The 24433-nt window shown below is 38.5% G+C and overlaps 1 protein-coding gene across 1 annotated transcript; it reads left to right on the top strand.

Moving 5' to 3' along the window:
* Positions 1-8290: 8290 nt before the first annotated feature.
* Positions 8291-12435, top strand: LOC149220611 (uncharacterized). The gene is made up of 3 exons (XM_089387146.1): positions 8291-9816; positions 10398-12188; positions 12297-12435. The coding sequence occupies exons 1-3, from the start codon at positions 8291-8293 to the stop codon at positions 12433-12435; spliced, it is 3456 nt and encodes a 1151-aa protein (XP_089243272.1).
* Positions 12436-24433: the final 11998 nt, after the last annotated feature.

Genomic DNA, 24433 nt, shown 5'->3' with positions numbered 1-24433 from the left:
TAAATCACTCATCATTGACTTGAGCACACCTGAAAAGATTGCTACAAGTCCTGACTTTGAGAAAAGCTCTCCACACGCTGAGTATGTTGACACCAGTCCTCCATGTGAGGAAAGTCCTTTTGAGCATGAACCTAAATATGAACATGGATCCGAATTTCAGTATGAGCCTAGCCCAAAGCGTTCACCAGAGGTTGACCCTGAGCAGCAGAAAGTTTATAATTACCTGGAGACGCTAGAACAAGCAGTTGCTGGGCCAAGTACTGCTCAACCTTTGGAGCAGCAAGTCCAATCACTGAAGCAGGAAATATTTGAGCTAGAGGTACTAAATCGCCACATCAAACAAGAAAATGAAAAACTGAAGATACAGAGCAATGTGGACAAGATGGTTCAAGATAACACCATGCTTCATATGGGCCTGTGGCAGAAGGAAAAAAAAAAGCTCAAGAAGAGATGCAGGAAATTAAACAGAGCTTTGATCAATCTGAAATTCAGGTGTTTGATGAAAAGACCAAGAATCAATGTGGCCACACAGAGAAAGAAGAGAAGGCTGGATGTCTTAGCAGAGGCATCCCAGCAGGTGGACTGAACCATGTTTTTGATTGCATGAGGACATGCAATGCCCTCGTAGTGGGGGTATGTAGAGCCTCTACTTTACACTTGATTATCCACCATTACCTACAGTTTTCCCTCATTCATCTCTCACTTTTGCCTCATTTTCCTTGCAAACCAACCCAGATCATTACATTATATGACTTTAAGCATGATTAAGGAATTTTGCTAATGTGTGACTGTTTTGTTTAGATTTTGACATATTTACAGGCATTCCGCAGCCATCTGCTGATTCCGCAGCCATCTGCTGATTCCGCAGCCATCTGATGATCCCGTAGCCTTTTTGTTAATCTCAAGGTTCCACGTGTCATTTTGCCAAACCAGCCACATGGGTACTTAGGAATCAAGGTGCTCGAGGTTCCTGTGCTATTTGTTCAGCCATCCACGTCATTTGTACCTCCGGTCAACGAGGGTCAAGTTACGGTCAACAAAGGCAGCTTAACGGTGATGCGTAAGCTGTTGGGTCACGTCAGTTCAAACGGTGATTTGTCCATGATACGCAGGTTGTGGGGGACATAATCCAACTCTGGATTCAATGCCCATAACGACCAAAACCTCCAGCTCATCCATGCAGGCTTATGACGTGTTATTGAACCTTAATTACGCACGACAGTTAGTTTATTTTTCAGTTTTAGCTGTACGCATTAGGCCATCTTTCAGATGCCTATAAAAACTTGCGTCTGCGTACGCTTATGTTACTTTTTTTTAGTTGCTGTGTTTTATGAACTTGTTATAATTTTAGTGCATTCCAAGACTCTGTTTTGATAGTGCTGTTCTAGCACTCTTGACTGTAATTTTCTGCACATGGAGTAATAGAAGCAGTGCTGTTCTGAAGTTTTCAATACCTTGAGTCTTCTTTGGCATATATGAATGGAGGGCCCCTGTTCATGTTAGCCTTGTATAGTATTTTATGATCAGCATTTCCTTATTTTCCATTCAGCATTTCCTTTTCTTGAAACATGTACAGCTTGATTTATTTTCATGTTATTTCATTTCTGGCCTTTATTTTAAGCTGATCAGCATTGTTCTTTTGCAGGTTTTTAACCCGGGATTGCTTGTGTGTTGTGTATTTGCTTTATATCTAGTGGTAGTTTCATTTGACAGATTCTAAGTTGCTGCCTTTACTTTATTTTCATAGCTGATTTTTAGTTTTATTTCTCAAAAGTTGTCTACTAACATATGAATGGTCTCTTTATTATAAATTGTCTATCTTTTAGAGATCAGAATACTAATAACTTGCAGCTGGCTTTGGGTACTTTTTAGACTAATCTTTAACTACTTTCTAATCGTGTCTTACACAGTACTATGTGTTAGAGGCAGAGAGTTAGAAAGAGCAAAACATTACAACTAGTCTTTAAAGTAGATTTTTCTCATTTTTTATCATTTCTTAGACTTATCTTTAGCTACTTCCTAATCGTGTCTTACACAGTACTATGTGTTAGAGGCAGAGAGTTAGGAAGAGATAAACATTATCATTGGTCTTTTAAGTGATTTTCTTACCTTTTATTTGCAGCAGCATGAATGGTGTCTAATGCCATTAGAAAGTGGTTCTTTGCTTTCAGTTCATTTTGATTTATTTATTTCTTTCAAGCTTTTCCTTTTCAGCAAGTAGTTAGAAACCACTAATCACACACTCTCACTCATCTAGAATTCACCTTACACACACTTTCACTCATCTATTTATAATCATCACTCCATCTTAGGAAGATAAAATTAACCACAAAAAACACCCCCAAACGACAAAAAGACTCTAAGAGGTTGCTTAAGTACATATAGTACACCTTCACTTCATCAGCTTACGAGCCTCGGGTTGACAATTAATGACATCAATTTAGGAACACTAAATTGACTAAACAGTTCCCAGACCTTCAACATTGCCACATGAGCCCTCATCTCTCGAAAAGCTCCAAAACCTGCCATCAATTAAATTCTCCTTTACCATCCATCAGGTGAACCAACCATCTTTCATATTGATGGTCATGGGTAATATATGTGTGTTGATCACCAATGTGGGGATTCCTAGCCTCTAAGTATTATTCCAAGTCAATCCAAGCTATTTTTTTAAGGGAACATTGGACTTCTATAGCAAATAGTCACCCATGAAAGCTAAGTTGAGCCTCCTTATGTAGTCGTTAACCTCTTTTGGAAGGTTTTCAAACGATGTAAACATATTTTTATATAATGACTTAGTCCCCAAGCCTTTTATGGATGACAAGTCAATATTTCTTGAAGTTTCTTTGCATTTTCTAAATAGAAAAAGGGGGGGAGATGTGAAGAGACTCTTCTATAAATTCAAAGCTCACTCTTCTCCCAAATCATTGTGAATTACTGAGATCATTATGCCATAATGTAACATTTCATGAAGCTTTGCTGTAAGCCTTGAATTCTCTTTTTCTTGGCTATTCTACATAATTCTCAAGACAACATTTGTGCTTATTCTAGACTACGACAAGGATATCAAGGTCGATCCATTAAGGAGAAACTTTTTCACATAGAGTGAGATGTCTAGGGTAGGTTCTCCCACTTCTCTCCGATTGGTGTGATGTAAGCATTAAATCTTCTTCTTGGGCTATACCCTAAGGGTTTTTCAACAAGGGTTTTTATTTTATTTCATTAAATAATTAATCTTATGGTTGAAAGCTTTTCCCTTGGAGTGATACCTTCTAGTAAAATTTGTTTTAGTAAATTATCTTGATCAGACAGGAAGGTACCTTAAAATATAAAATATAAAAAATATAGTGGATAATATATATTTTGCTTTTAGAATTTTTGTTCGTAATTATAATTTTGGTTGTTATTTTAAACAGGTTGTTTAAAATATAATTAGCATTACTTTTTTATTTGTATAGCTTTATTTTAATCTCGATTACTTATTAGTCACAGTATTGTTATTTTATATGGATTGGTTTTATTTTTAAGGCTGACAAAGGGAAGAAGATGATTTTGGTCATATTTGTTTTATTTTGACGACGAACTTTAAACTATTTGTTTTTAATGATATTTACTGGTTGAGGAAATAATTTTAAATAAATTGTAATTTCAATTTCAATTTTTTTTAATATATATTTTTGTATTTTATAATAAAAAAATGTACATAAAAAATATAGGTCAAAGAATGGTTAATCCAAAATATTTACAACATTAGAGAAAGGCATAATCAATATTTAAAAGTTGTAACTAACATTAAAGGTTGCCTTAGGAGATGTAAGAAATATACAACATAAGTCTCTTTATTTCCATAAAAATACCAAACTGCCATTTTCCATCATAATCAAGCTTACAATTTTGCTCAGACAAAAAGATCCATTATCCTGCAATGTCTTGCAAGCTTTGCAACAGAAGGATAGAGGTAGCAACAACTTTCTCATAATACCACCAATGTTGCAATTAAAGCAGGAAGGCTTGCAAAGAGATTGTAGACGTGATTTCAACCCCCCACCATACAAAAACCATAATACTAGGTCTAGAAAAGACATAAAATAAATTGATAACCTCCATAAACATCACTAGAACTAGAGCCAAAGAAAAACATAACCAAAGACTAGGCCAACAAAAAAAAAATAGAGATATATGACCTCACTTACCATTTCCATAAGATTTCGAATCAGATGAGAACAAGGCCAGAGTGTGCCCGTTGTTAGCAGGAGGATCAGTGAGGTCACCTGAGCTTGAATCAAAAACCAAGATGGATTGTACTTGTGCCAGATGTGAATCCACATTGTTCAAACAAAACCGAATATTGTGAACCATTCTCTTTGTCTTCCAGAGATGAGAAGATATTATAATTCTCAACTTGTTTGTCATTGAACAAAATACAAAGGAATGTGGTTGTTTGTTGATTTAATGCCAAGGAGCTTAAGAAATGCAACCTTCTCTTATAAAAATGACCAAGATTTGGAGGCCACTTCGCCTTTGAACCAACCAACTCAAAGTCCAAGCCATAAAGACAACCCCCAACCTCCACACTTTCTAGGTCAAAAATTTCTTTAGAAACTTATAATGATACAAAATCGAAGGCAAAGGCAACATAGTCATAAGAAAAGGGATGTAACCTTTTCTTCCACACATTGCCTCCACCTCCTCGTTGACTGGGCGTCCACTGTCGAGGGGCCATAAACAGAGTTATTGAAAGAAAATGAGGACAGCCAGAGGAGATACCATGACCTAAGGACACCGAAAGATGGAAAGGAATACCGTGAAGTCCTGACCTATAGACAATAATGTCATCCACAAGACCCAAACCCAACATATTATGAAATTCACTGCACATCCAACAAAGTTATCGACTTAATGAGAACTATGATCTCAAAACAAGAACTCTAGCTAAAAAACATGAAAAAATAACCTGATAATGAAAATGTTGATGTTGGAACAATGTTTTTTTTTTTGTAGTTTTTTTGGGGTAAATTTTCAACGTTTTTTAAAAATGGCAGTAAAAACCATTTTTGTTTTGCTAAAAAAACTTGAAAAACACCCTGAAACAAAAAGTGTTGATGCAACTTAATGCTACGTCAAAACTTTTTTTGGGGGGTTAAAATTTCATTTTTTTAACAATGGCATTAAAAACTAAAATCATTGCACAATAAACATGAAAAAACACCTCGAAATAAAAAATTGTTGATGTTGCATCAATATTTTTTGTTGCTGTTAAAGATCCAACACTTTTTAGTGATGACATTAAAAATAAAATATCATGACTCTAAAAATCATTAAAATTCTAATAGTTTTCAACAATCTGTTAAAGATAAAATATCATGACTCCAAAAAACCAAAAAAACAACAATTTTCAACCATGACGTTAAAGATAAAATATCACAACTTTGAAAAACCGTAAAATTTCAACATTTTTTAGCCATGGAATTTAAAAACAAATATCAATACTATAACAAACTTAGATTTTCAACATATTTCGATATCAAATATCATGACTAAAAAAACTTTAAAAATAAATACCTAAATCAAACAACCATTATACCAAATTCTAAAAATATAGTTATTTTAAAATCTTAACCTAAGAGGACTTGACACATTGCAATGAAAACTTAAAAATCAACTATCAAATTGACACATAGTGAGGGTATGCTTGACCGGTTGTAGTGAAAACTTAAAAATCAATCAAACTAACACATAGTGGGGGCAAACTTGATTCATTGTAACAAAAAAAATCAAAAATCAAATTGACACGTATTGGGGCCAAGTTGCTATTTGTACATTGACACAACCCTTACAAAAAAATAAATAAATTAAGGAATAAAATTAAAAAAAAAACAAAAATAAAAAATAAGAAGTAAAATATAAAATTAAAAAATTGAAAAAATATAAATTAAAAATTAAAAATAACAAAAATAAACAAACATATATATATATAACAAAAAAACCATAATTTAAGAAAAATAAAAATAAAAAACCAAAATTAACGGAAAATAATCCATAAAAAATGGGAATTCAAACATATATAGATCACCTTTTAATATATATATATATATATATATATATATATATATATATATATATATATATATATATATATATATATATATATATATATATATATAAACCCTAGGAATCCGTCTCGCAATCCCTGATACTATGGAAGGCACCTGACCTGGTCCATGGTTCATGGGTATACTGACTCGCGCGGGCCCATCGCAGGTACAACAACTGACCCATTCTGGCATACTTGGTATCTGGGTTTCTACAAGGGTTTGCTACCTTCTCGGTCATTTTTCCACGCATCGATTTTCCTACTGCCACTCGCTGTCGGTCCCCTGGTCGGTGGTTAGGGCAAGCTATTTTGTCGGGTTGCTATGGTGGAGGAGGATCTTGTGGACTACGAGGAGGACCCCATGCCAGATCAGGATATTTGGGCATACAATAATCGACCGGCCATGGATCCTTGGGGCAAAGAGCAGGCGAGCTCGACAATTGCTGTTCATACACCGCTCCACCCGCCGCGCTCTGGGAAAAAGCACCATCCGGATGTCAACTTGGCGGACCTTCCGGTCCTTGAATGCCCTCCTCTTTCGCCAGCCATGCTTCATTTGCTGGGCTCCTGCCTGCAGACATCTCCATCCTTCGACTCTCCTCTTCCGCCCCCCGCACAGCAAACCCTACTCTCGCCCACGCCACCCACACTGCCCTCAAACCCTTCTTCCATCTCCCTGGCTCCGGTTGGGCCCCCTGATCCGCAACGCCCCACTCGTTCCACCTTTCATCTCGGTTCCTGCAGTTTGAACCCCCGCTCCCCCATCCGTTCGGGATGTTTCAGCTCCCCGCTTCTTCCTGCTCGTCCGGTTGGGTCTGCTCAGCATAGCACATCAGACCCGTGCCGCAAGCTACTCAAGGATTACCCCATCGGCAGGCGTTCAGAAAAGTTGAAAAAAGGAAGGTGCCTAAGGGCTATCGACTCTGATATCAATCTGACGTTCGGGGAGGACGTACAAATGGCGGATGCTATTGATACTGCGCGAAAGGTACTGGTTGGCCGGGTACGTGGCCGAACATACTCTGTGGAACGATTAAGGCAATGGACAGAGGAGATTTGGGGAACTTTGCTAAAGGAATTACCGGCAATCAGGGTATTAGCAAGGGGATGGTTTGCTCTGCACTTCCATAGAGCGGAATACACACAATGGATCCTATCCCAATTCTGGCATATCGAGTTGGCGCCTGTACTTCTGAAATGATGGGATCCCCTTTTTGATCCGGAGCGAGAACAGATGGGCGCTGGGCCTATATGGGTCAGACTGCCGGGATTGCCCATGCAATTCTGGACTCCTCAAGTGTTCAAGCGCATAGGAGACGCACTGGGCACCTATCTCGAACACGAAAAATCCTATGAGCAAACCGGAATTATGACCATGGCTCGAATTCTTGTTCATCTTGACACAAGGGCTGGGCTGGAGGAAAAAATCACACTGCATCGCAGACATTTTTCGCGCAAACAGCTGCTGGACTATGAAGGAGTCCCTTTCCGATGTAGAAGATGCCACAAAGTGGGCCATCTGTATAAGGACTGCCCTCTCCTCTCAGGGGTGACTTCGGAAAATACTAAAGGAACAAAACAACAACCATCTGTTGAGCAGAATAAAGGCGACAATAAACAAGGAGATGGTGACTTGATTCATAGCGAGACCCCAACGGTTGCGGAGCATGGAGACTCTAAGAAGACTAATAGTGGAAAGCAGGCTGCGACTACTCCAACTCCACCTCGTACCCGATCCAAGACGGCGGAGGAAGCATCATCTACCCCGGGTAATGAATCTCATCCCATGACCTCTGCAATATTTTCAGAAGTTATGTTTTCTGTTTTGCACTCCTCATTACAGCCATTATCTGCTGATCTGGGCCCCATCCCCTCTATTCCATGCCCCATTGCTCCCCCACCTCCCACCTTCTCCACCACACCCTCCTCTCATAGGATGGCATCCGCTCACACCAACCCCTCTTCCTCCTTTACTGGCTCTGGATCGCACCCATACCACCTTCGCCCCCGGGTCCGAACTAAACTACTGGGTCTGGGACATTCCCCTGGACGGGCCTCCAACCATAAACCATCAAGGGGCCATCCTTCAAAGATCAAATCGGCCATCCAGAATGCTGTGGCAGATGTTGCACTTGGCCGACAATGCACTATAGAGCGGGCGCTTAGAGCAATTGAGCCCTCTGCCAATGGTTCCCCATGATTTGGCTCTCCTACAACTGCAGGGGATTAGCCAACCCCAAAAAGCGTTTGGCTCTGAAAAGGGTGACCCAAGAGACCAGATGTGATATCCTCTTCTTACAGGAGACTCTTTGCTCCTCAGATATCTCTGTGAGAACTCTTCAATCCATTCTTCCGGGATGGATTTTTCATGGAATGGACGCAAACGGTCGATCCGGTGGCCTTGCTATTGGCATCAACCCCAGAACGGTCAAGATCAATTCTACCTGGGGCGGTGGGGGTTTTATGGGTATGGACATTTTCGTGGGGGAGCTCGGGATATCTATTAACATTATTAATATATATGGCCCGAATCAGAACAGACTGGCCTTCTGGCACAATCTCTTAGAAAGTAATCTTATCACAAATTCCACCATCTTGGGCGGTGATTTTAACTTCTCTTTGGGAGTGGGGGAATCCTGGGGACATCATGCTCAACTTGATCCTATCTCAGAGCAGATGAGTATGTTATTAGACTCTCACAAGCTTGTTGATATACCCATGAACAAGAAAGTCCCCACTTGGCATAATAGGAGAACGGGGAATGCAGCCCTGGGAAGGAGATTGGATAGATTCCTGATTCATGAAGACCTGATACAAAAACTTCCCCTGTACAGACAATGGGTTGGCTCGGGTGGTTTATCTGATCATCTACCCATCCTACTACAAGTCAGTGGAGCTACTAAGAAGCCCCGCTCCCCTTTCAAATTCTTTGCTGGACATTTGCAAGACCCTGATTTTATCAATATGGTCACGGACTTCTGGAGATCTCAACCCCCTCTGAGGGCACAGAGAAAGGCAGCTGATTTTTGTGATAGACTCAAAGTTCTCAAGAAAATGACGGAGGATTGGGCTAAGAGGAAGCGAATGAGAGATGACCAGCTACTATTGGACACAGAGGCACAGATTGCTCAGTTTATAGATGAAAGGGGGACTGGCTTCCTATCGGAGGAAACAAAATCTCTACTGAACAATTTGGAAAAGCAAAAAATCAAATTGTTACAAGACAAGGAAGAACAGTGGAGGTTAAAAAGTAGAGCCACTTGGCTGAAAGCGGGTGATTGCAATACCAAATTCTTTCACAATCTTGCAAACGGCAGAAAGGCCTCCAATACTATTTGGCAGTTGCCTAGTGAACCAGATGGATGGGCTTCAACATTCCAACAACTCGCCAGATTGGGTATATCACACTTCAAAAGGCAATTCACGGCCCCGCCTACCATTAATCTTCCTGATATTATCAACCTGGCAGGACACTTCCCAAGATTTGTTGAACAGGAGGACTTTGAGGACCTAATTCAACCGGTCACATTGGAGGAACTGGAAGGAACACTAAAGTGGTTCAAAAAAGATAAGAGCCCGGGTCTGGATGGGTGGCCAGTGGAGTTCTATCTGGCCTTTTTTGAACTGTTGGGGGCGGACCTGCTGGCTGTTATAGAGGAGAGCAGGATTACCGGGCACATTCATCCTCCTATGAACTTCACCTACATTGCCTTGATCCCTAAGTCGGACTCCCCATCATCCTTCAATGACTTCCGACCTATTTCACTCTGCAACTGCCTATACAAAATTATATCCAAGATCATTGCTAACCGTATCAAGCCCATCCTATCTACCCACATCTCACAGGAGCAATTCGCCTTCCTCCATCACCGCCACATTCAAGAGGCCATTGGCACTGCCCAGGAAGCACTACACTCCATCAAGCTCAAAAACCTCAAAGGCATCTCCCTCAAGATCGATTTAGCAAAGGCCTTTGACAAAGTAAATTGGCTCTACCTGAAGATGATCCTCACCCATTTGGGCTTCCCCCAGTCCTCATAGCCTGGATTATGGGATGTATCTCTTCTGTCTCCTTTGCTATCCTCATCAATGGCTCGGCCTCACCATCCTTCAATATCGACAGAGGGATCAGACAAGGATGTCCGTTATCCCCACTCCTTTTCCTGCTTGTAATGGAAGGCCTGAGCAGACTCATCTTATCCGCCAAAAGGAGTGGGAGTATGAGTGGTCTAAAAATTATGGAGCATTTCTCTCTAACTCATCTACTTTTTGTTGATGATATTCTGATATTCATAAATGGGAGTGTCTGGGACACCACCTCGCTCAATGAGATCCTACAGCTTTTCTGCAATGCTACAGGAATGGAGATAAACAGGGGAAAGTCCTCTATATCCCTTTCGGGGTGCACTTATCAGGAAACTCAGCTCGCAACCCAGTATTTCTCCTTCCAAGAAACAAATCTGTTGGAGGGTATCAAATACCTGGGATTCAGACTCAAACCAGATGGATACAAGATTGAGAACTGGACCTGGCTCATCACTAAAATAGAAAAGAGAATCAATTGCTGGCATCATAGGCTCCTTTCTAAAGCAGGCAGGCTTACTCTTATAAAAACGGTCCTTGAAGCCACCCCGGTTTACTGGATGTCTCTTGCCTGGATTCCCAGAGGAATACTTCACAGAATTCAACAAATTTGCAACAGATTCCTCTGGAATGGCAACAAGAAGGGAAAGATCTTTGCCTGGGTCAAATGGTCCAAGATAGCTACTCCCAAGAAGTGGGGGGGATGGGGACTAAAATTACTCCCGGCTTTTGCACAAGCTTTGGCTGCAAAACAAGGATGGCTATTAATAAAACAAAACAGTCTATGGGCGGATGTCATCCATCACAAGTATATATGGCCACTGACCATCACTGACTGGATCCGTCGGCTAAATTGGAATAGACATGGCATCTCTGGGATATGGAGAGCCATTCTGAATGCCATGCCTATTATCAGAGATAGCCTTTTATGGAGAATTGGAAATGGCACTTCGGTCCGTATTGGTATTGACCCTTGGCCGGGATCCGGGAACGCCCACAGTTTACCAGAAGAGTTGGTCCTCTACCTAAATAACAGAGGAATTAAATTCCTCTCACAGATAGGCGACCAACAGAATTCCACAATATATACTCAGGCCTGGTTAAATGAACAGCACTGGAACTTACCTATTGAGTGGATTGAAGACTGGAAGCGATATATTCAGGCCTTAACCGAGTCCCATATTAGATTAAGGGCAGATGAGGATGAACTCATATGGGCGCTAGCAAAAACTGGTCAATATTCACCGAAGTTGGGATATATCAATATTATAGATGACAAAAAACCAGACATACACAAAAGCTGGTGGGTCTCACTATGGAAACTGAATGCCCCTCCAAGAACCAGGCTGCTGATGTGGAACATATTGGAGAACAAAGTCCCCACTGGAACTAATCTAAAGAAAAGAGCCTTCTCAGGACCATCCCGATGTGCAATGTGCTTGCAAGCAGAAGAAACAACCCTACACCTATTCCTCTCTTGTCCGACCACCAGGACTATCTGGGCGCAGGTCATACAGTCATTAAATATGAATGTGGTCTGGCAGGGGGTCGACATCAACTCTGCGTGGGAACAGTGGTGGATCTCGGTAGCGGCGGAAAAGCCTCGGAACCTACCCCTCTTGGTTTCCTGGTATGTATGGATCAGGAGAAACGCTATCATCTTTGAGAACTGTACTGTGAACTGGAACCTCCTTCCCCCTATCATCTGTGCGGCATACGCAGAATTACCAAATGAGATCAGTCAGAAACAACCCAGGAACATCATACAGGAGCAAATAAATAAAGACGTGCCGTGGGCATACTTTGATGGGGCTGCCCAACAGCAAGGATGTGGTGGCGGCATCCTCCTGCATCTATCTGACTCGCATTACTACCAGATTAGTATGGGGCTTGGACCCGGATCAAACAATCATGCAGAACTGATAACTTTGCGTCACCTTATATACTTTTCCATGTTAAAAAACTGCCATCAACTTCAAATTTTTGGTGATTCAAAGACCGTGATTGATTGGTGTAACCACAAGACTGTTTGTCATGCATATACATTGAAACATATCTTGGAAGAAATTGTTTTTTTCAAAACATTCTTTGACCAGATATCTGTTTCTCATATCTACAGGGAAAGAAATGCAACTGTTGACCGGCTTTCGAAAGAAGCGGCGAATCGTCCTCTAGGCGAGTGGATGATCGAGGAATTCACACCTGCAGGGACATTCAGATACTTCCACAGGCCATATATAGATGGGCCACTCCAGTGAGGCAATGGCCTCATTATCAACATTTTGATGAACTCTATATTTTGTGTATACATTGTATATATCGCAGTATGTTAGTATGAACTCATATGTACAGGCACCATGATGGTCACAACACCTACTTTTGTATCCCTATGGGAACTTTTCTGCTTTTTTGTTTTTGAACAGTGGCGGTCTGTCACAATACAACATATGCCTTCGGGCATCAACAACATGTAATTTCTCATCAATAGAAATTATGAATTTTCTTTCTCCGGAAAATATATATATATAGATATATAATAAAATAAAATTAAAATTTGGTCTTTGTCGGGGAGTTGCCTTTAGTGCAACTTTTTGGAAGCTTTTACAGTGGGTTTTGATGGTCAAATTTCTCTAAAATCCAGTAGGAATTTAATGAAATCACAAGCTTGATGGATAATCATGTGCAATCGAAATGCCCTAGGGGTTTTCCAGGGTGCTGAATCCACATATACAATAAAAAAACTAGTTTAAATAACACAAATCATGATTTCACCTCCCCCTGATCGGGGTGGCTGCACAAGGAAATAGGCTAGATATGGTTGTCAAGCAAATATCAGGATGGGTACAGCCCACCGTATCCTACACACTCATGGCGATGGGTGCGGTGGCATCCCGCATGAGGAAGTACAAGCCAACAGGGAGAAGTGGCAGCCAATGCCAGGGGAGTGACGGAGGTGGGAAGGACAAGACAGGAGGATGGATAGGATAGAGGAGGAAGAAGGGGGAGTATGAAGGAATGAAGGGTGATGGGAAGAGTATTGTTGCAAAGGAGAGACGGGACGAGGAAGATCAGCTCATCAACTTGCAACGACACCTTTGAAGTGGCACCGGGTATGTAATCTGGCCATATTTGTTAATTGAAATGCTGTCTGTGTGTTTACATGGAAGGGGAATGAGAGGTCTGAACAGAGAGGAGAGAATGCAGGGAGGGAAGGGGAGTGAGGTCGAACCTATAAATGGTATCGTGAGGGACCACCAGAGATTGTAATATGAGGGAGGCCAAGCCAGTAACTTAGCCAACCAAACCTGTAAGGTGGAAGGAGAGAAGGGAGATAAGCAAGTGAGAGGTGGGGCAATTGAAAGGGACAGGGGAGAGCAAAAGGCTCTCAGGCCAGAGGGGAGGGAGAAGGGAAAGAAATTTAGGGAAGTAATAGTAATTGTATGGTTCAAGGGACAGGAGGGTAAGGCTGTAAGCATCATGCGAATTGAGCACCAGGACTCTATCCTCGGGAACATAGTAGAGAGAGGCAATTTCCAAAAAGGTAAAGGGTATAGTGCATGGCAGGGGAGGGGCGCTGCTAGCTCTAGCACAAAGGCTATTACATGGCAGAGGAGTGGCACTGTTAGCTCTGGAAGAGAGGCTAGTGCATGGCAGGGGAGTGGCATTGTTAGCTCTGGCAGAGAGGCTATTGTATGGTAGGGGAGAGGTGATGTTACTTCGGACATAAATGAGACATCAAAGCAGTGGGCAGAGGGGCAGAGACGGGGATGGTAGGAGACGCAAGGAGAGGGGCAACGATAAAATGGTGGAAAGGAATGCAAATGCAATTCATAAGCTAACTGGAATGTTTTGTGAATAGGTGAGCACAACATGTGACATGGCTAGACCAGCCAGTGACAGAGGACGCAATAGAAGGGGAAAGTAGGAGCCCTGGGGTGCTAACCCAGGTACCTCGGAACCCAGATGGGGAAGAAAGCCAGTAGAAAGACTAATCCATGAAGCAACGACAACGTATAGAGTAGGGATAGATGTAGGCATCAGGAAGATCTTAGAAGACTGGGAGGAACAGATAAAAGAGGAGGCAGACTCAGAAGAGGAGATGGAGGCCTCGCGAGAGGTAATCCCAGACCCAAGAAGTACGAGGGGAAGACTAACTCAATTTAAGAAGACTCTATACCTATACTGGCTCATGAAGAGCCTGATGGGGAAGGCCATGGAGTAACTATCAATGGGGATGACAATGACACTCCAGGACATGCCAAACTACAAGGACCTGTAGACGATACAATTTCAGTTGTGTAAGAAGGACATTCTCCTAGACCGAATCCAAAGGAATATCCCCTGTATCATTGAGTTGGCAGATGCACTAGGAGACTCCACTGGCGACCTAGCCCGGTTGACTCAACCTCAGAGGATCAAAAGGAATAGTCAGGTTCCTGACTGTTTTTAAGTTTTTTAGCGGATATCATTTACTTTTATAATGTATGCTTATGATAGACAGAAACTCAGACTCGTATTATGATATAGATGTGTATATAGCTTGGGTAGATCGCCTTAAACTATATAATTTTTGGATGGCATATAACACAGATAGGTGGCCAACAGACTTGGTTTCCAACTGGGCAAGTTGAGGCCACCTATCTCATCTATGTGGTGTAAACTTTCTTTTCATAAATAAAAAATAGAAGGTCCTACCAAGCATTACAAAAAAAATAAAAAAAATTCACCTCAAATTTTTCCAACGGATTCTGGCACCAGAATGTCCAAAAAGTTGCACTAAAGACAACTCCCTTTGTCGGTTTGCGGTTCTTTGGTAGTGGCCCAAGGTGGTGGGTCAATTTTGGGAAATGACAACCTGCCAACATGTCCCCCCGTTGGTGGGTAGTCAATTCCCAGAATCGACGGGCAACCTCAGGCTGCCGCCAAAGGGCCGCGGGCTCGGGCGGTAAGAGCACCCCCTGTTGGCAGGTCATCGATTTCCAGAATTGACCCGCCAGCGTGGGTCACTGCCAAAGGGTTGTGGTCAAAGGTGATAGGAGCGGTTCTCACGACCCTTTGGTGACGACCCAGAGTGGCGTGTGATCCCCTAATTTTTTTATTTTTTATTTTATTTTTTTCAATTGGTTCTGAATTTCGTATATATATATATATATATATATTTCAAATTTTTAACAATTTCTTTATAATGTTTATTTATTTATTTAAATTAAATATATAATATATTTTTTTTATTTTTTTTTATTTTTTCTCTTAATTGGTTTAATATTTTTTTCAATTTGTTTGTTTTTTTATTATTTTTTTATTTTTTTCAATTTCTTTATTTTTGTATTATTTTTATTTTTAAATTATATATATATAAAAGCATTTGTTTGTTTATTTATTTGTTTTTTAATTTTCCAATTCTAATATATTTTTAAATTATTTTATTTTATTTTGTTTTAAATAATAATTTAAATAATTTGTACTTTGATTTTTTTTAGTTGTTTTTTAATATATATATATATCTACTTAAAATTCTACGTAAATTATTATTTAAAAAAAAATACAAAATGTTATGATTTCTAAACATAAAATTCATAAAAATTGTTATTATTTCGATTTTTTTGTGCAATTTTTTCCATAAGTTTTTTTATTTGACACATCATTTTAGTAAAAATCTCTCAAAATGTATATTTTTTTAATTATATCTATATGCAAAATGTGTATTTTTTTGTCAAATAGTTAAAATTATTTTTTTTAGTGACAAATATTTTATATGTGCTAAAGTATTAATTAACAATACATAAATATTTCTGAATTTAGAATTCTGTGATCCATAATTAATTGAGAAAAGTCTTTCGATAAAATCACATATTAGAATTTTGGCCTACGCATTTCGAACCAACCAGTGTGGTTCATCATCAGGACCATATGAAGAGGCAGACCATGGCCAAGGCTTTATCGAAAGACTTTTCTCGATACATAAATATATTAAAAATCGTAACTTCAAAATATTAATTTTATTATTATTTTTTTTTAACTTTGCAAAAAAATTAAAAATTTCATTACAAAAAAACATTACAAGGAAAAATTAAAAAACACAAACTTGAAAAACCCTTAAAAAACAAGTATCTTAGGAAGAAAGAAGAAGAAGAACAAAACTTTAAAAATGGTTAAATAACCAACATTAAAAAAAATACATACTTGACACATAAGAGAATGTAAAGTGTCAAAAATAGGCCTCTCTAAAAAAAATTGATGTTGCATCAATGCTTTTCAAAATCAACATGAAAATCACCAACATTTAATTTTTTTTATCCATATTGAATACATAAGAAAGTTTAAAGTGTAAAAAATAAGCCCCCCAAAAAGGTGGGTTGATGTTGTATCAAAACTTTTCAAAATCAACCTGAAAATCACTAACATTTAAAAAAATTGTCCATACTTAATACATAAGAAAATTTAAAGTGTCAAAAATATGTTTTAAGAAAAAATGTGTATTTTGCATCAACACTTTTCGAAATCAGATGATTTTTTGCAACCTCTAAAAAAATGAGAACTTGACCTACAATTCCCATTAAGTTAGTAACTTTGTTATCCAATACAGAGCCCAACAATTCTACCATATATACACAACATAAACAGGAACATAACAACATCCCATGAGAGGACCCCATAACAATAATTCATACTTTAACGATATAACAACAAACGAAGAGAATGACAAACAACTAAAGGAATTCGAGTGATTCCACACTTGTCCCCAACTGAACCAATAATTGAAAAACCAAGTCTTGAGAAATTGGAACCCAAATTGCCTACTAACTCGACTCAAAAGTGGAAATTAAGGAGAGACACAGGGGCTCTAGACTTAAAAATCACCCAGAGAAGAAGCCTATGAAAGTATGCAAACAATGAAAGCTGCAATGACCCTTGGACCTTCAAAACCCAAGCTAAATCTCTAAATCTGCTATAAGGCATGTATATAAATGATGAAAGGAAAACTCAGAAAATAGTGACCCAATAGTACATAGAGAACAGGAAAATATAGAATAAAGAAGCCGAATGAAAGAGACGAACAAAAAATGCCTCATCAAGACTTTTTTTGCCCAAACCCAAGCCAAAGCCTTTGTAAGACTAGACTAAAAATTCAAAGAAACTACCTTAGAGAGTATCCACAAGCTTGTGCACATAGAACTACAAGAGATAGAGGATGAGTTAGAAACCTCACCTCCATTCACCAAATACTTACACAATCGATCAACCATCAACCTTAACCAAGATTTAAAACCCAACATGGCACACAAACTAAACAATGAACATTAAATAGCTTCATCCACTGCCACCTAAATTCGTTATAGATGTTACACCGACATCTATCCCAACAACCTCTCATGCTCTAGTTGTACACCCCCATCAGGAATTTTTTAAACATTACTGATTAATTTAAGTCTTTATTTTAAAGTTTTCCAACTAGTTAATATCATGTTTTAAAAGAAAAGTTGTAAAAGAAGGTTGTAAATTTTACAAAGGATGATTTTAGTAGTAGTAATGTTTTATTTAGGGGCTATTTTCGATGTCTTTGACACAAGCATATAGGGACTTAGAGATAGAGTTTATAATAACTATATTTACAATATATGAAAATACTTTAAAATTTCATACACATTGATATTAAATAAGTGATGGCTATATTTTCACAACAAAGTGTAGAGGCTAGTCAATTGGATTTAACTTGGGTGGTTAGGAGAAATGTTGTTATCCTCCCCAACCAAATTCAATTCCTGTATGTGACATGTTGAGCTCATAATGAGTATTTATTGTAATGGCTTTGAGCCTTTTTGCGTAGTTGTGTCTAAACATTTCTATTCCTCATATAGAATATAAAGAAATTTCTCATGAAAATAACAAACCTCCATGGAAAGTTCATGGATGATGTTGTGCTTTTTGGGCCTCCCACCCTTAAGAAAGTTAAAGGAATTAAACATATCCTAAACATTTTTATGTATTCTTCAGGAAAAAAATTCAATAAGGCAAAAACTAATACTTTTTTCTTTAATTTCTTAGAGTCAATTCAAGTCTAGCTAACAAGAGTATTAGGCTTCTGTCGGGCTCAACTACCATCAAAATATTTGGGAATTCCCCTAGTATTTTATTACAACAGAGTGGCGACATGGGAGGATCTAAATGAATGTATGCACAAAAAGATCATTAATTGGGCTTTCAGGACACTAAAGCTTGTAGGGTGTCTGGTACTCACAAAAGCAGTCTTACAAGTAATCCCCAACTACTAACTAGCGGTAATGTCTATCCAAAAATGGTATGTCACCATCTTCACTCATTATGGATGGATCTTTTTTGGAAAGGTACCCAGAAAGATCATAAGCGACCACTAGTTAGTTGGGACACACTCATTTTGCCTAAGAGATTAGGAGTTTTGGAACTCTAGAAAAGGATATGGCTAAAAAAATATGAACCATTACCAACACGGGAGGCACACCTAAGCTTTCAAGATATTGGTAAAGGATCCAGGACTTTGGTATGGACTAAAAAATGCAAGGAAATGGTAAGGAAGTTCTCCTTCTGGGATATTAAAGGAGGAACGACGACATCCATCTAGGAAGATGCTTGCAAACAATTCCCTCCTCTAGATAATAATCTACATGTATTCCCTATTAAAACTTTGACTCAAGGATTAGGAGCACATAAGGTCTCATACTTCTGGTTGCCTCAAGTTGGCGAGCCACTATGGAGATAATGGAAGGGAAAAGAGGATTGGGGAGTCTGCCAAATCATTTACCATGGCAAGAATTCAACTCAATATTGAAAAACAAATAAATTATATTTTCTCTTAACAATGATATGGTAAGGTGGGGACAACAATCAACAAGAGTATTCCACTTAAAGAAGCTTACTCCCTTTTAGTAGGTTGGGGACCGCAAGATAACGAGGGAGTGTGGAAATGGATTTGGGAGAGATCATGGTGGCTGAAACTATCTACACTCATATGGTTGTTAGCACGAGGATGCACTCTTACTTGGGATCGGCTCCGGAGGAGGGGTTTTGAGGGCCCGTCATTTTTCCAACTATGCAACCACGCTAAGGAAAATTCAAATCACCTCTTTCTCTCATGTCCCTTCACAATGGAGATTTGGTCAATCATTCCCCAAATATTCAGGTGCAGTTGCCCATGTTCAACTGATCTCATGACTCTTCTCAATTATATCCAACATAAATACAAGAATCCCATAGTCTCTAGGGTATGGAAATTGGCTTTAAGTTTCACGTTATGGAATTTATGGAAGGAACAAAATCTCTATTTATTCCAAATGAAAAGCTTCCAACCAGGACATGTTAAGGCAATTATTGTCCTAAACATAAGAGAAACTATCTTTTCCTCCCCATGGAATACAAAGAACTGGAAGATTGATGACTCAAAATCTTTTATTCTACAGACCCTTAATGTGAATCCTTCAATGGTGACTTCCATCTTCTCCACCATGCACAAACCAGTGCATCCTATTTATACAACATACACACCACCTTCATCAAGATTTATTCAACTTAGTTTCAATGACGCTTCAAAAGGAAACCTAGGCAAGGCTAGGTATGGAGGAATTTTTCGAGATGAACACTCTAATACATTGCATCTATTTGCATGGCCTAGTGGTGTCACTACTAATTACTTAAAGGAATTATTAGCAGTAGAGAAGGCTTTACAAATAACAACTAGGTGAGGTTTTAGATTTCTCCAGAGCCATGGAGACTCTTAGGTAGTAATCCATTGCATTTAGAAACTACTCAACAGTATTCACCCACATAAAATGGTGAGGATTTGGCATTTTCATGATGTAGTGTCTAGTATAATAGATTTCCTCCCTCGATTCCACTACATTAATCTTCATCACACCCGTAGGGAAGGGAAATTGGTGGTGGATGCATTAGAAAATTGGGGGTGTAGGGAATGCCAAATCACATTGGATACCATGTGGTCAATGATATCAGCAAGTGATGACATAAATGCAATTAGATTTTTGATACAAAATGATGGGGCTACGTTTTCATCAGTCCCCGATAGGGGTGCTACCACTAAGCCAAAACTTGACAACAAGCATGATTAACATGTCAAAGAGGAGAATTGCACAAGGCTTGACGACATTTAATATCGTTGCTGCTCTTGCCTCATGTTTGATGGGAATCATTGCGTGTCTCTCGCCGGATCCCATGTCTCCGAGCTACCTCACCCAATCCCATTGTTATAAATACAAGAGATGGGTAGGCGTTACAGGGCAGTACAAGGGTATAAGGATTCACAATGTCTCTTAGGGAGGAGTTATGGCAACCTTAATACCTGATCGATTGGAGAAATTTTCTTAGATCTCTGATATCACATTCTTCACGCTTCTTCATGAGAGCATGATGTCTGAATGGTTGGAATGTGTTGAAGAGTGCGTTGGGCTTGCCAAATATCTATTCGGTGACCCAACATTCACCACATGCATTCCTCTCATGCTCGTCATTGTATTCTCGTCCAATCTTCATAACTTCATAGACATCTATCCTAAGTGGAAAATTAGTTACGACAATTGGGGTGGCGAAGCTCGTCTCGTAAGCTCAGGTGACCTCGGGTACTTCTGGTATACTTATCCTTCTTCAATCACTTGTCTCCATTTTTATGATTACTCTCTGATTATGGTATATGATGTTTCAGTTACATTAACTATTGTTTGGAAAGCTCTTGTTAGTACTATCATATTGTCACTAGGTGAATGTTCTTCATTTTGTTCCTCCATAACAACATCATGGGGCCATACTTTGAATTTGTGGTAGTATTGTCACCCTCATCGCTCTAGAGCTATGAATCCACTGGTGTAAGGCTTCAACTTGACCTGTCTTTGTATGTGGGTTCGGTATCCGCGCTCCTTCTCCATTTGGTTCTAAAAGGGTTAGTTGGGTGTGGTCTCATGTGTTTCGAATTTCCTAGTCATTTACCTCATCACTAAGTGTTGTAATCTTGTGTTGCTTTCTGCCCAAGGGTTCTATTTTGGGGATCAAGTTTTCCCTCTTATCCACCCAATCTATATAGAAGTGCCACTACTCACACTCCTCATTTCCTCTACTGTCTAGGGTGATACATTTCCTCCTTTTCCTTGGGTTCTCTCACCTTTTCTCACAACTATTCATAGTCAATGCTCATTTTCTACTTTTGGTCACTCAATTATTGTGGTTCTGGGGGGCACTTCTAGTTTCATGGATCCACAACAACGTCAACTTAGTTGGAGGGGATGATGGTCAACCTCCTCTTCATCAACACGAAGGATCTTCAGATGGGATTTAGTGGTGAACTTCTTTGATTATATCCCTCCAAAATCCAGAAGAGGAATCCTAACATTAGAGTCGAAAGAGTTTGGAGAGAGATGTTATTTCTCATATTCTGAAGTCTTTGGACATAGATGTAATTGGGTTCTGGACTTGGGGCGGTTTAGGAAACATTGCCTCCATTTTATTCACTTTTCTATTCTACATCAATAACTTGACATCCTTCTGCGCATGGTTATAAGGGATAAACAAGTCAATAATTATCGATTGTTTGCAAGACAGGAAGACATCAAAAGGATCCTAAGGAATCTTCACTTCAACATCAATGATATTGACACCAGGTTGGCTAGAGTGGAGAAATACATAGTATTTACTTCAGATACTAAATTAGTGGAGGACCATGAGGCGCTCTCGACTTCTCCCTCTCCTCAATAGCTTCCAATGCCTTCTTCATCGATTCTCATCTATGACTAGTCTCATCCCGCAAATGAGGTGATGGTGTAGTTATGGTGGGTTACCTGCTCTTGCACTATTGGATTTTGTTCTCCTCGATCACAACAGAACTCCTAGCTCTTGTTTTGGTTTCACCCCTAGCATGGTTTTCTAGTGTTTCCATGGTCGTATTAATTTTGCATTCCCTTATCTCTTTTTTGGAGTTTAATCATCTGGCATGTAACTCTTTATGGTATATATGGTGACTCCAATTTTTTTGTTCAATAGCGATATGAAGTGTTTACATGGTTTTTAGCTGACAAGTATGGATATTGTAACTCTATTTTGTCTAGTCTTCCTTCACCTGAATAACACAACTATGCCTCTGAGAAGTAAACATAAGATTGCAGTCTAGTTTTGTCTTTACTTTTGGACTAGTTTTGTTTGGAAAGCTAGGCCTTTCATTGTAATAGATATCAATGTAATCTCTTTTCATTATAATATAAAACATTTGCAAGAATTCATAAAAAAAACCTACATGCACTATAAGTTTATGAGAAGCCATTAATAGTTATATCAACAAAAAGTTTTACATTCTTAATAATAATAAAAATACACCATTTATTCTCGCATTAGATGCATAATTGTTTACTTTGGACTTTGACTCTTTTTGAATTACTTTTAGTTTTATTCTATAAAGATCCAGTAAGTATTTCCATTTATTCCACAGATGATACCTAAAATAAATTAGATTCTTCAAAGTTGAAGACCAATATAACAATATAAAAATATAATTTTATAAAATATGAATTTCTTACAAAATTTACATATTTACGTTAACAGTGATTACTAGAAGCCATTCTCTAAAGCTAAACTTATTAAAAATAATTTTCTAGGTGATCAATATTCTAATATATACTGAACCAAAATAATTTAAATATATTTGATAAAAGTGATAATTAACTCAATGTTATTGAAAACATCTATGACATAAGGCTTCATATTTCTTCTCTGATACAATATGTAGAAGATCACTCTTATTTTTTGATTTCAAACTCACTTATTCTATCACCCATAACATTACATTCACAATAAAACTATGCTTGTTTTTTGTCAATGTCTATAATGATGCCATCCAGCAAGTATGCTGATAGAAGCATGTGTTTTGCTTTGACTAGTTGCTTATCCACACCCTAAGAGGTTTATTGGATGACCATAGAAGCAAACTAGTCCATTGATTCAATCATTAGGTAGTAGTTGTGAATATTTCTTTACGTTGTTAATCATAATTATGTTATTTTCTTTGGTCTCTATTTATGCCAATTTTCATAGCAAGAAATACTTTAGAACCTCTCAAGCCATGACAAAGTAGTATCTCTTGGGAGATAATATTTTCAATTAATGTAGAATTATCTTTAACTAATAGAAAAAAATTCATTAGTTGAGGGCTTGAACAAGGACAAACAAGATCTTAAGAGAAGAAAACCATCATGGACGAAAGGCCATCCACAAAATAGATTGTCAATGTTGAAAATGCTATTAATATGCCTAGGAGGCTTGAAAGCTCCTCAAAGTAGAAATATTTATAGAATGGATCGTAGTCCTAAAAAGAGCACTCTAGTTTCTGATAATAATGTTAAACAAAGACAAAGTGGGGAGGGTCCTATCCAATAATTTTCAAGATCACTACATCAAAGTTGAGGAACAATCACAATAGTAGTAACAATGTAAATAAACAAATTCACCCTCGACCATTCACCTCATTATCCCTTTTACCTTTACAACAACTTCTTCACTAAATTCCCCAATTCTAAAACTCTCCACCAAATTTTGCATCGATTGAAACTATCATTCAACATATTTTGGGTGCACTTATTATAAATGTATACATTACTAAGAAGATGTGTTGTTCAAGGGAATTATGTGTACCTATTCCTTATTCCTATCTATAAGCATTCTTTAATGTTATAATATTGCTTTGACATAACTCAAATTATGGCATCATTTGTTTACCTTTAACACATAACAATGGAATGGATTAGAGACTAATGGAATGACCATGGAATTCAAAATTTTAATTGTTTCAAATTGTGAACACAAAAACGGTGAGTTTGATCTATCTATTCAAATATCCAATCAATATTCCCATATCAAACAATATTGTTTTCTATATTTTTGTGTTTATATTCATGACCAACACATTTAAACTTCAAAATTCATGAATCCATCCATATTCAAGATTCACACTAATCTAATTTTGTTCTATTTGAAGAATAGAAGTTTCACATCTTCAATTTGCTCACATGTACATTTGTAATTGCCTGCACCTATTTGGAAGTGTAGGCAACCCATTATGACACATTGTCATCAATGTTAGAGGATTGGAAAGGGTGAATATTTCCAAGGAGGGATATAGTCACAAGATGGGTTATTGGCACTATTTTAGTTAGGTTTAGAATCCCAAGGATAGGCCTCCTTGATGTTTTCTCTTCTCTTTTGTCTAAATGTTTTCATAACTTTTATTTG

This window comes from Pinus tabuliformis, chromosome Q, assembly GCF_031772625.1.
Source record: "Pinus tabuliformis cultivar Carrire ecotype Pingquan chromosome Q, CPIR1, whole genome shotgun sequence".
Lineage (NCBI taxonomy): Eukaryota > Viridiplantae > Streptophyta > Pinopsida > Pinales > Pinaceae > Pinus > Pinus tabuliformis.
Note: the sequence above shows the minus strand (reverse complement) of the source record. Positions and strands in the feature narration are given on the sequence as shown.

Coding starts and splice junctions, on each gene's coding strand:
- LOC149220611 (XM_089387146.1), top strand. CDS start 8,291: ATGATTTGGCTCTCCTACAACTGCAGGGGATTAGCCAACCCCAAAAAG. Junction 9,817..10,397: donor TACATTGCCTTGATCCCTAA/GTCGGACTCCCC, acceptor CATAAATGGGAG/TGTCTGGGACACCACCTCGC. Junction 12,189..12,296: donor TCAAAGACCGTGATTGATTG/GTGTAACCACAA, acceptor TCATATCTACAG/GGAAAGAAATGCAACTGTTG.